This window comes from Colius striatus, chromosome 3 (assembly GCF_028858725.1).
Source record: "Colius striatus isolate bColStr4 chromosome 3, bColStr4.1.hap1, whole genome shotgun sequence".
In the NCBI taxonomy this organism is placed as follows: Eukaryota; Metazoa; Chordata; class Aves; order Coliiformes; family Coliidae; genus Colius; species Colius striatus.
Genome location: NC_084761.1, coordinates 98,141,042 through 98,153,347, shown reverse-complemented (window position 1 = coordinate 98,153,347; position 12,306 = coordinate 98,141,042). Strand labels below are relative to the sequence as shown.

Sequence of the window (12,306 nt, the reverse complement as noted above, 5' to 3'; positions counted from 1 at the left end):
TGTTGTGTTTTGTTCACCACTGGCTTTCTGTGTGCCCCAGCCCTGGCACCTTTCACTGGGCCTTCAAAGTGTTTGGGGTTAGATATCTGTTGTCTTTTTGTCCATGGTTGGCCAACGTTGTCCCACCCTGAGGGAACTTTGCTCTGTGAGGGGTGACTGTGGGAGCCTGTGGGCAGGACTGGGTGTGAATCCAACACAACCTGTGCGACCTCTGGGCTCGCAGAGAGCTTCAGGCAGGGCATTCCATCAGTTTTCCTAGGAGGAGCTGAGGTGGGAAAGGTTTTCTAGATACCACCTTGGGGACATAAACATCCAGTTCATGGAAAGGCTGAGCCATGGATCCTGTCATGGATGACACGATTCCCCTCCTTGAGCTGGCAGAGGCAACCACTTGTGTCCAGGTCAGTATGTGGAGGATGTTACCTCCTGCCACGTCCTGGTTACTCAGCCAAGAGGTTGTTTAAGCAAAGGCAGGTGAACTCACCCATTCTACTGAGCTGCAAGCAGAGCCCAGCTGGAAGCTGTGCACAAATATCTCGCTGGTCTCTTGGGCTACTTGAGCATTTGGGGGTCTTCCCTTGAAGGGGTGAGCTGAGGACTCCCTGTACCTTCTTGCAGGGGCTGAACCCCTTACCAGATCAAGCCAAGAAAGAAGAAGGCTTCCCAGGATAAATGCTTACCCAGGTTGACAGCCACAGGAATAGCTCTGGATTCTCCCTGAATATTTAGGCCTGGGCTTTGCAGCAGCCCATTTGTTCCTTGGTTTATGCTCCTCCAAAGACCATCCTTAGCATTTGTATCCACAGAAAGGCTCAGCAACAGCCAACACAGCAAAGTCTGACGCTTCTCATTCCCATTCCCTGCAGAACACCTCCCACTCGTTGTTGCTTCAGATTTGGCAGAGAAACTGCAAGCAACTTCCTTGGGTTTTGGCCCAATATGAAGCCACCCTTGTCTCCAGTTGAACACCTGTGGATGTGTAAGACATGCACAGAAACCCTCCTTGGCTGCATCCTGTCCAAGGTTCTGCTCCTCAGCACCTGGTTGTCCTAATCCAGGGCTGTGCAAAGGAAGGGGCCAAGATGTGAGTGTTGTGTGCAGGGTGCCACTGCCAAGGGGCTCACCCCACCAGAAAAGCAAGCAAGGGAGGTAGCACTACAGGCAGAAAAGACTCTTACCTCCTTTCCAAGTGCCATAGCTGTGCACTGAGTTGCTGTGAACTCCTCCCCTTTACCCAGGACGTTGGTGTCCTCTGAGAGACCGTGGAAGCATCTCTGCACTGACTGACAAAACTGTTAGCTGCAGCCCTACAACACTTGTGCCCCCTGAGCCACAGGTGAGAAAGGGATTCAACCCTGATGCTCAGCCCTTCAAAGGCAAGGAACTACCTCAACATCATGAGGTCCTGCTGTGAATTGCCTTCTGCTGCTGCTGCTTTCAAGTCCCATAGACATGCCCTGCTCTTCTACACCTCTGGCCCTGGCAATCCTGTTTCCCACCAGCCTTTAAATCTTGCACAGGCTGAGCCTCTGAGCAGAATGAGTGAGAGTGTGTCAGCTGCTCTCCAGGAGCACCCACCCCTGCAGCCTCTCATGGCTCCTCTCCTCCTCTTCATAACACACTGGTGCTGAGGTTGAAATGCCACTTTGCTGTTTCCTTCTCTGACTGATAGAAGAGAAAGACTTTATCCAGGTAGTCAGGATGACTGGCAACCCCACTTCAGCTCTCCCTTAGGAATGGTGTGGAAAAAGCTAGACATAAAGAACCAGGGGATGGAGGAGACCTCCAGAGGTTACCTAGTCCACTCCCACATCCCAGGATCAATGGTCTGGTTTACACTTTCTGCCAGATTTATCTTGAGTGACTTTCAACAGTTTCAGAGAGGGACATCATCACCTCCCCTGGATTTATATCTTGCTTGAAAGATTCCTTAGGATGTCAGTTGTCTCTGAGCATCACAGGCCAACGAGACCCTCAATACCCATGGTGGCATCTTCTCAAGTCCTCATGTTTGGAAGTGATGGCAGACCAACAGCTACAAGTGCCCCAAGGCAAGGAAGAGACGTTGCATGAGAAGCTCAGCAAACATGGCAATGGCCTGCTGGGACCCCTGCAAGAACTGCAGGGAGTTAGTGCTAGAGGGGGATTCCTCCCCATGCCCTCCATTGAGGGCCCTCAGAAGCATCTGTGGAGTTGAAGGTCTGAAAATGCACTCCCTGTCCTCAGCCTTCATCCTGAGCTGTGAGTTTGGATGTTGCATCCTCCAGGCACTGTCCTGAGCCAGTTGGTTCCCTGTGGTCTGGAGGCACAAGGCACAGAGCAACGAGCCCCCCACCCAGCAGGAAGGAGACAGGGCCTTGGGATGGGCAGTCACACAGAATTCAGGGACAAAGCCATCTCCAAACCTGCATGATGTTTTCCTGGCCATTTCGCACTGACTTTAATGTCAGATCTATTTCCAAGCCTGCCCACAAATCAAACCTTGTGGGGAAACAAAAAGAAGAGGATGGCTTTTGAGGAGTCCTTTTGGAGGATGGAAGCCTGGTGACATTCCTCCTCACCCCCACACATACACACTGGCCTTTCCTTTCCCCTTGTGACAAGTCATTAATCTGGGGATGGGAGGGATGAAATCCCATCTCTGCTCAACTCCCTGAACCACGGATCTCCATCTTGACTTAACCACCAAAGTCACAGCAAAGCTGCTTGTGAAGGCCAAGAAAGGACTGACTGAGCCAAGAGAAAGGACAACAGGGGTTTTCTTAGGAGTTACCCCATACCTGGGAACTTTCATAAGCACAAAGAAGAGTCATGGGAAAAGGAAAGAGAGGAAAAAACCCTGCCAAAAAGATCCAGCCAAACTTTCTGTAGCCACTGAACTCTGGGGAGGGGTTTTTTTTTGGCTGCTCAGCATCATTGCCAGTGGTTTGGCAGTCCTGAAAGGTCTGTGAAGTATCACATCCCACAGCTTGTATGTGAGCAGGGAGGGAGATGTGGCAGCAGGGAGCTGGGGCTGGAGCAATAACCCCGTAGGCAGGAGGGTGATGCTAAAGGCTCTGTGTGTGTGTGTGTGTGTAGCCACACAGAGGGGAGGGTGGTTGGTGTCTGCCTGTGCTACTGGGGTATAACCTGTACTTATCTCTTCTGTACATGTCAATATTCAAACATATCCATGAATAAAGCACACATGCATCTCTCCTGAGCCCCTTTGCTCCTGTCCATGACGTGGGGCTGTCTGTGCTCCTGCATCCAGCTGCTGCCTGCTGTGATGTGAGGGCAGCTGGAAGAAGTGGGAGGATGTTTTTTGGGGGTTGGCAGAGTGAGGGGGCTCTGGTGTCCCATGCTGGGCTGTTAACACAGATCTGATACCAACAAGGAGAGGGAGTAGGTGAAAAGCTGATTCTGATGAGATAGAGAGACATCATCTGGGAAAGGGACAGGGAATCCAGACTCACAGAATCATTTTGGTTGGAAAAGACAAGATCATCAAGTCCCAGCTCTGCCCTCACTCTGCCCAGCCCAGCACTACCCCACAGCCCTCAGCAGCTCAGCACCATGGCTTTGGGATCCCTCCAGGGCTGGGCACTCCCCCAGCTCCCTGGGCAGCCTGGCACAGGGGTGACACCCCTCTCAGGGAAACAGTTCTGCCTCAGCTCCAATGCAAGCCTCTCCTGGTACAAACTGAAGCCAGTTCCATTTGTCCTGTCATTTATTACTGGGAGCAGAGATTGACCCCCAGCTCACTGCAGCCTCCTGAGAGGGAGTGTCAGAGAGTGCTGCTGGCTCCCCTCAGGCTCCTCTTCTCCAGGCTCAACACCCCCATTCCCTCAGCCCCTCCCCAGCCCCTTGTGCTCCAGCCCCTTCCCCAGCTCTGTGCCCAGCTCTGGCCACGCTGCAGCCCCTCAGTGTCCCTGTGGCAGTGAGTGAGGGGCCCAGCACTGAGCACAGACCTGGAGCTGCAGCCTCAGGAGCTGCTTGTGATGCATGCCAAGGTGATGGATGCAAAGATTTGGGAGTCATCTGGGGAAGATTCAGCTCAAAGCTGGTGGCAGAGCGGGACGAGAGAGGCATTGCAAGATGTGCCAGGGGTGGGAATAATTGCAGCCACAATTAGTGGCAGGTGGAGCCACTAATGCTGAGATGCCAACATGTGACTGGGGTGGGTGGAAACAGCAGGAGGTGGCTGGTGCTTTGGCTTCCCACAGGGCACAGGAGGAGGGGAGGTGGAGGAAGAGGGAGGGGTGGCAATTCATGCCAACCATGGAGGCTTCTGCCCATGCCACAAACATCTGTGAGTTATTTTTGGCAACTGGAAATAAAATAACCCCAAGAAATCACAGAAGGGGATTGATTGGAGGCACACTGGATGTTTCCCTGCCAATTGGGGTGGGGTTTAGGTGGAAAAACCCACGAATTCCAGAAAGCAAATATACAGAAGGTTTCTATCAAAGCACTGAGGGGAAATTCAAGTCAGTTCCTAAACACAGAGCTGAAGGTTGAACCCAGAAACCTTCTCTTCATGCTGCACCTTCTCTTCATGAGCATCACAGAAGCAGCTGGGGATGGAGAAGGGGGAGGAGGAAAGCCAGAGGGTGATGGTCAGCCTCAGGAGCCTCATCTGAATGGGTTCCTTCCCCACCACCTGAAGGTTGTTTCAGAAGTTGTGGTTTTGCTGACAGGAGAAAAATCTCCTGGGAAAGTTCCAGCTGGTTGCACCTGAAATGTGCTGTGAAAACCTTGCAGGTTTGAGGGATTTTCCCTGCTCTTTGGCAGGCAGCAGCTCACTAAAGGTCAGGAACCACAGAGCTAGTGGGGCTGGTCTGGGGGCCAGGGAGACACATCACCAGGTGCTGGGTGTCAGTGCTGGAGACCACAGGGCTCTGGAAGTGACAGCAAGTGCTGGTTTGACTGACACAGGGCTGGTGCTTTTGCTATTATGACCCTTGCCCTGGATCATAGCAACTTGCTTCAAGCAAGTCTGGAAATCAGCCTGAATTTAGGGTGAAGAGATTTTGGAGCAGGAGCATCACTAAGAGCTAGAGAGGGCATTGTGTGACCCTCACTTCTATCACATCTCTGGGTCTGAGACTGCTTTTTGGAGGCACTGACTCTGCAACAAACCTGAGACCACTCTCTCCTCCAACCAGGGACATCAGGCAGGAACAAATGCTGAAGCAAGAGCAGGGGCAGTGACTTTCTCCCTGTCTCTCTTGAACTGGGGAGCACAGAACTACACAATACTCCAGATGTGGCCCTACAGGGTACTGCTGGAGAGAGGCCAGTGCAGGGACACCAAGATGCTGAGGGGACTGGAGCATCTTCCTGCTGAGGAAAGGCTGTGGGACCTGGGGCTGTTTAGGGTGGAGAACAGAAGGCTGAGGGGGGAGCTCATTAACACTTGTCAGTACCTAAAGGGTGGGTGGCAGGAGAATGGGAAGACACTATTTTGTGTGGTGGCCAGTGCCAGGACAAGGGGTAACAGGCACAGGCTGGAACACAAGAGGTTCCATGGAACATGAGGAGAAAGTCCTTTGGTGCTGAGGGGAGGGAGCCCTGGCCCAGGCTGCCCAGGGAGGGTGTGGAGGCTCCTTCTCAGGAGGTTTCCAACCCCAGCTGGACACGTTCCTGTGCCCCCTGAGCCAGGGGAAGCTGCTTCTGCAGGGAGGTTGGACTGGATGAGCTCTGCAGGACCCTTCCAGCCCCCAGCACTCTGTGATTCTGTGGTTCTATGAAAAATTAGCAGTGGGTGCAAGAAAGGGAAGAGGCTGAGGTTTTCTCTTTCTGCTGGGCTTAGCTAAAACCTGATCACAGAAGCCCAGAGCTTTGGGACAGTAATACAGTTGCTGAACCAAATCAAGACCATTTGCAGCAGGACAGCACAGACTCACACTGCCAGTGTTCAGCAGGTGGGAGCAAACAAACTCCCTCTTCAGCCCTGACCATCCCAGATGACCTGTATGGAGCACAAGCCTCTTTTTGTCTATATTAAGATTCTGACACCTCTTTAGAGTGCTGCTCCCTTCCACCATCCTTCAGAGACAGCTGCAGAGATGATCAGGGACAAGAGTGTCTCTGCATGAGGGCAGGAAGGGTCTGCTGAGGGCTCTGGGCAGGCTGGAACCATGGGCTGAGAGCAATGGGACAAGAGTTCTGCTCCCAAGTGACAGGACAAGAGGAAAGGGGCTGAAGTTGCCCCAGGGGAGGTTGAGGTTGGAGCTGAGGCAGAACTGTTTCCCTGAGAGGGGTGTCACCCCTGTGCCAGGCTGCCCAGGGAGCTGGGGGAGTGCCCAGCCCTGGAGGGATCCCAAAGCCGTGGAGCTGAGGTGCTGAGGGCTGTGGGGTGGTGCTGGGCTGGGCAAGGTGAGGGCAAAGCTGGGACTCACAGAATCTCAAGGGCTGGAAGGGAGCTGGGAAGCTCATCCAGTGCAACCCCCCTGCCAGAGCAGCAGCACCTAGAGCAGGGCACACAGGGACTCATCCAGCTGGGTTGGGATGTCTCCAGGGAAGGAGCCTCCACAGCCCATCTGCTTAAAGGTCTTCTCTAACCATAATGATTCAAAGGCACCTTAGGGAAGGTGTAGGTGAGGCTGATGGGGTTGTAGGACCACAAGGCAGTGTGTGAACACACCTTTTCCCCCTCCCAAACTCAATACCTGGCACAGGGTGGACTCACCCTGCTCAGGGAGACACCAACACTGAGAAATCCACCACCACCATGGTCCAAACTCACCCTCAGCCCAGCCAGGAGCCTTTAAAACCATCTGGAGTTACTTCTTCTCCTCTATTTTAAGAAAAGAAGGAGTCAAAAAAGAAAGGAAAAGGTGAAAGATTGTAACCAGATCATCTACTTTTTATTTCAGAGGAAAGATTTGCATTATTTACTTGTGTTTCTGTACATGTACTTCACATTGGTATTTAAAATGCACAGGCCTCCCAACAATCTCCTCCCTCCTGCTTTAAATTAGCTGCTATTTTACAATACAAAAAAATTATACCAAAAAACCTGCAGTCCTAAATGTGTCTGTAGAACACCCAGAGGCCCCAGCAATGGAATAGTTTACAATACTGGCTCGTTATTTACATCTGAATGCAAGAAATGCTGAATTATACATATTAACAAAACTAAGCTCAAGAGGTGGGAACACAGAGAAGAACCCTAATTACAGAACAAAGTGGGGGGGGAAAGCAAAGGGGGAGGGGGGAAAAAATCCAAATACAATTAATTGAAGGCTCCTAAAGAACATTTCTTGTGCACAAACCTCAGAGGGACAGAAAACTCTGGTTTTAGTTGCTTTTTTATTAGGGAAACTCCCCCCCAACCCAACCAAAAATAGACTGACATGTGTTACACTCCTCCACACATTTGTTGTGGGCTTCTTTCTGTCCTCCTTTAGTCTAGTGAGGTTTTGTGAAGGCAGAGGGAAATGTCTAAAGAGCTGTGTAGTACCTGGAAGACACACAAAACCCAGTGTGTGTAGTGTTAAGGATGAGACTCAACAAGCCCTGCACTGATGCACAAGCAGAAAACAACAGCATCCATGCATTGTGGGGAAATCATCTGGTTAAAGCAGCTGGCAACAGAAAAAAACCCCATGTGAATTGGACCAAAACTGCCAAGAACAGGTCTGAAAGTGAGCAGAACAAACCTAACCCCATCCTTTCCCTCCCCTCCCTCGATGCCTCTCCCAGCGGCACCTTTCCACCTGCAACCTGCCCTTGCAGCTCAGGAGGCTCTGACAAACCCCTTCCCTTCCCTTCCTGACCCTATGGGGCTCCCAAAAGAAGGTGCAAAGGAAAAGGGCAAAGGAGAGACCCCCTCCCCTCGCTGCCAGCCCCAAGGAGGGGGTTTAAAGCTGCTCTTGCCACGGAGGGTCTTGTTCTCTGCTGTCTCACAGCGCTGGCACCTCCCTCTTGGCACGGAAAAGGGTTTTGCAGGTTCAGGGATGCAGCTTTGCCCCCAAGTTGGGGTCTGATGGAAAAGCAAAGGTGGCTGCAAGCATTGGGAGCAGTGAGGATGGAGATTCAGCCTCATCTTTGGACTTTCAGGGGTCAGGGGAGGAGCCCAAAGGTTGATTTCAGCCTCTGGGGCGAGGGGGTTTCATCAAAAGCTCGTTACAGCTGCTTCAGGGCCGAGCAAGCTGAGCTGTCACTTCAAAACCACACCATAAACCCAAGCAAAGGCAAAGGTTTACAGCATAGAAAAGGGTGTTTCTGAGCAATATCTGTTGTGCCAGCCCTGCTTAAGGAGGGGTGTTCTGCTCTCGTGCTTTTGTGGCACCACACCATCAAGTTTTGCTACATCACCCCCTTCTGCTTTTGTGCTAATCACAGGCATTACCCTAACCATGTACAGCTTCATTTTGGCAATGTCAGCACAGAGCATTTGAAGCCCAGGGAAAGTGGCAAGAAGTCAAAAGTCATGTCCCACCTTCTTGCACCCAACATCTCGTGGCAGGGCCACTCATGCTACACCAACCAGAGGAAATCCTGGGCTAAAAACAAAGGGAAAAGGTCAACCCAAAGGCTGCTTCTTGCAGGCCCAGGGCCACTGTTGCTTCCTAGAAGAAAAGGGCTACAATGGTTCTGATTTCTTTATTAGTTTGTCCTTTTTTAAAGGCTACACTCAAGGAATAGAAACGTTCTGAGGGCTGAGAACTCGAGTGCTGAATTCCAGCCAGCTCCAGACACTTGCCAGCAGTGACTCTGAATGGAAATCACTGGCACAACCTTAATGCTTGAGGCTTAAACTGCTGACTTAATCCTCCACATAATGACTGCTTTAAGTACATTTATTACCTGCCTCTCAGCATTGGGGTTGTTTCCCCCTCCCCTCCTTTCAAATGGAAGAGCCACGTTTTACTCCTCTTCTGCATTGAAGTGAAATGCATTTGAACACATCCAAGCCAAGTTATGCCCTCCCTGCTTTACACTGCAACATATCACAAAGGTAAAAGCCCTGATGCTCATCACATGGAGAAGTTATTAAAGACCAAACTCATCCCTCATTTAAAATACATTCAATAGTTGTTTCTCCCTGGTTTATGTGCACGTTAAATCTCTCCCTGCTCTGCACACCACCGTGGAGTTGATGTGCAAGTGCAGGATCAGTGTGGTACTGCTCACATTCTCTCATGAAAGGAGGCTGCTCTGCCCCCACCTCCAAAAGAAAGAAACCCACCAATCCTTCACTTTTGCTGATAAACCACCAGCAACTCTTCTTCCCCCTTAATCCATCCCCACCTTTGTCTCTAAGTTGGGATGAAGCTGTTGGCAGCGGGGACATGTATGAGAGTTCTCTTTCCCCCTCATCAGTATGGAGATGAGATGCAGAGCATCCATCCTAATGGAGCTGCTTCATCTTGTTTATACAAATAAGCCCCATTCCTCTATTTACTTGTTCTGCTTCTCTTAAACCTCCAAGTTTGATCACTTTTGCTCACCTTTCCAAGATGTGGCACCTGACTTTGTGGCTGCACTCCTGGGCACGCTCCAGCCGTGAGCTTTTGAGACCAGACAACCCATCTCTCCAGGGGTGGGGTGGGAAAGAGAAACCCAACACTGAGATCTTTTTGTTAATGTAGAAACCTATCAGCTCTCCAGTTCTGAATGAATGCTGTTTCTGTTCAGCAAAACCCAAGCCACAACTTTAAGCACCTGCTTAAGTGCTGTCCTTGAATATGGAGGCTTGAGTGCAAGAGCCTCCTCAACTTGGGTGGGCAGCTCTCTTCCCAAGGAGGTGTCAGAGAAGCAAGAAGGAGACATCTCTCAACATGAGGAGGTCCATCACAGCTGAAAACGTGGGAAGTGATAAAACAAGGGGAGGGATTTTAGTCCAGGATTATTTCTCTAGTCCAGGTTAAAGGAAGATAGAAAACACTTCCAGGAGATGAATCTGTTTGAGGTAATTGGTTAAAACTTTAATTGCCCAAGCCCCTTCAGTCTAAAAGACAAAGGTCACCCCTTTCCCTCCTATTTCTTTTCCCCAGAGGGCATTTAAACCTCTAGTTTAGAAACAAATGCATTTTATATATGTATATACACACACACACATCAATAAAATGCATTTCCCCCCAGTATATTTACTGCAATTCTGTTGTGTTTGTTAAATGACACGTTAAATCAGAACTGTAATCCACCACAGTCCTTCCACCAGTCCCCCATCACTGCTGTCTGGATTCTTCACACCTTTATTGTGATGCTGACGTGCTCCAAAGAGCCTCTGTCAAATATATTGGACCAAAAACCGACCCTCAAACACAAAACCGAGTGGCTGATACATCACCAAAACGTGCACAGAAAACCAGTTCCTTGGGTTTCATTTTGGAAGAGGGTGCTGCCTGGCCAGAAGATTCAAGAGCACTTCAATCCCCTTCATTTGTTACTTCTCCAGTTCATAAATACTTGATGTCCTCGTCAGAAACCAGCGACTCAGGCACCTGAAGGAAGCTGCGCTGAGCTGTGGTTAAGCCACAATCACACTCCTCCTTTGGCACCTTCAACTACCAGCTCCACCATCAGCACTGGTGTGCACACACTGATGGGTTACATCCAACCTCAGGCCTCAAACCAGTCAAGATACCTCAGATGGTTTGATACATCCCCTCCCAAAAAGCCTTCACTTTGCTCTTTGCAGCCACCACCAACCTGCTTCGGCATGGAAAGGAGAGCTCAGCCCCAATGGGAGATGTCAGTGACTGATCATGTGGGGCTCAAAGCCGTGGCCCACTGAAGCTGCTCTGCTTGCTTTTTATGGAAAGCCCTTTTTTTACTTTATCCTCAAAGGGTCTGGCACCTGGAGTGTTGCTTTTTACACCCTGTAAGGAGATGGAGCAACCCTTAGTGCTGAGGAGTGACGCCTCTGAGCCCCGGCACAGCTCGGAAGAATGGCAGGAGGGAAGCTGGGGTGAGGGGAAAGAGGCCAAATGAGCAAGAGAAAACCACGTATCTGACCTGGAACACAAACTGCTGCTATTACAAGAGCTGGTCAAACCAGGGAGTTTTCTGATGAGACACTGAAAATGTACTTTCCCTCCAGATATTTCCACTTGGTCGAGTAGTTTGTCGGTCAGGAAAAAGCCATTTTCCCCTGACTGCACGTGGCAACGTTACACAGAACACAGATTGCCTTGGGTGACTGGACCTATGTTGTCTCTAGATGCATCCCAAAGGAACACCATGGTGTTAAAATGAAACTGGTGCAGCGGTGTCCTCGCTCCCTAGATCTGTTCAAGCCTAGGCACTTGTGTGTGGTGCACTCCGAGCAGGTTTCAGACCACGGTAAACACCGAGTTCCTTCCAAAGCAATGGTTTGACTTCTCCAGGTGCTGCACGTGGTCTGAGAGACATTGAGCCTCAAACCATCCCAGCTTTTGCTCTCTTGATGTTCTGGACCACGATGGTGGATGTGGAAGAGAGTTGCACTTTGCTCCCGAGGGGAATAAAACACGCGCTACGGAACGGAAACAAAAGGATGAAGATGCTTCGGAGATTAATAGTAGTGTTTATGTGTTGAGAAGCTGACACCTGTAAACACTGCATCTTTTCTCTTGTTGGACAGGTTGATAAATACATGAACTACAAAGCACTTTTCCATGTGTAAACCTGAGTGTCATTCAGATTGGGCTACTGTTGTATTTACACTGACCACGAGCGGCGTCGGATCGGATGTTACCGGGACCTGCAACCAAACCACCTTTTACTTGCAACTCAGAAGGAAAAACAAAGGAGCAACCTGAAGCCACGTGTCAGTAAAACTTAAGTGGAGCAGCTGTCAAATAAAGCCAACTATCACGTAGATGAGAGAGAAACAAAAAGAGTTGGGTTCAAGGAAGTTGTGTTTCTTTTTTCTGAGCGCTTCTAGTCTCTCGGGACACAACTTGGGAAATCATTCCTTCTCCTCCTCCTCCTCCTCCTCCTCCTCCTCCTAGGGATTACTTTTCCATTTTGTTTAAAAGCCTATACAGTTTCTGATGTCCATGCATCAAATACAGGTTCCTGGCTGTGCAGGGGGCTGCTGTTTCCGATTTCGGATTGCACCGGATTTCTCTTTGTAGGCGATTGGCATCTGTTGTGAAATGTCCACCAGTGCACTGGCCACTGCGAGACCTGAGGCAAGGAAACACAACAGTCACAGAGTGAGACAGTGCACAGAAAACAAATCCTTCCTACCAACTGCTGGGGAAGAAAAACCCCTCCAAGCCACAAAATGAGGATCGTTTTTGACTCTCGAGTTCTTCTTAAGAAGAAAAAGCAGGCTTAGGAAAGGGTTTTGGCTGAGGAGATTAAACTCTAGCAGCTACTCTGAAA

At 50.3% G+C, this 12,306-nt stretch overlaps 1 protein-coding gene across 2 annotated transcripts in view; it reads right to left on the bottom strand.

Annotated features, from left to right (window-relative positions):
* Positions 1 to 6,829: 6,829 nt before the first annotated feature.
* The window catches only part of ATRN (attractin), a 192,817-nt gene continuing 187,340 nt past the window's right edge, over positions 6,830 to 12,306 (bottom strand). For both annotated transcript variants that reach the window (XM_061992449.1, XM_061992450.1), the window contains one exon: positions 6,830 to 12,105. In XM_061992449.1, coding sequence (XP_061848433.1) covers positions 11,981 to 12,105 — 125 coding nt within the window. In that variant the 3' untranslated portion in view covers positions 6,830 to 11,980. The remainder of the gene's footprint in view (positions 12,106 to 12,306) is intronic.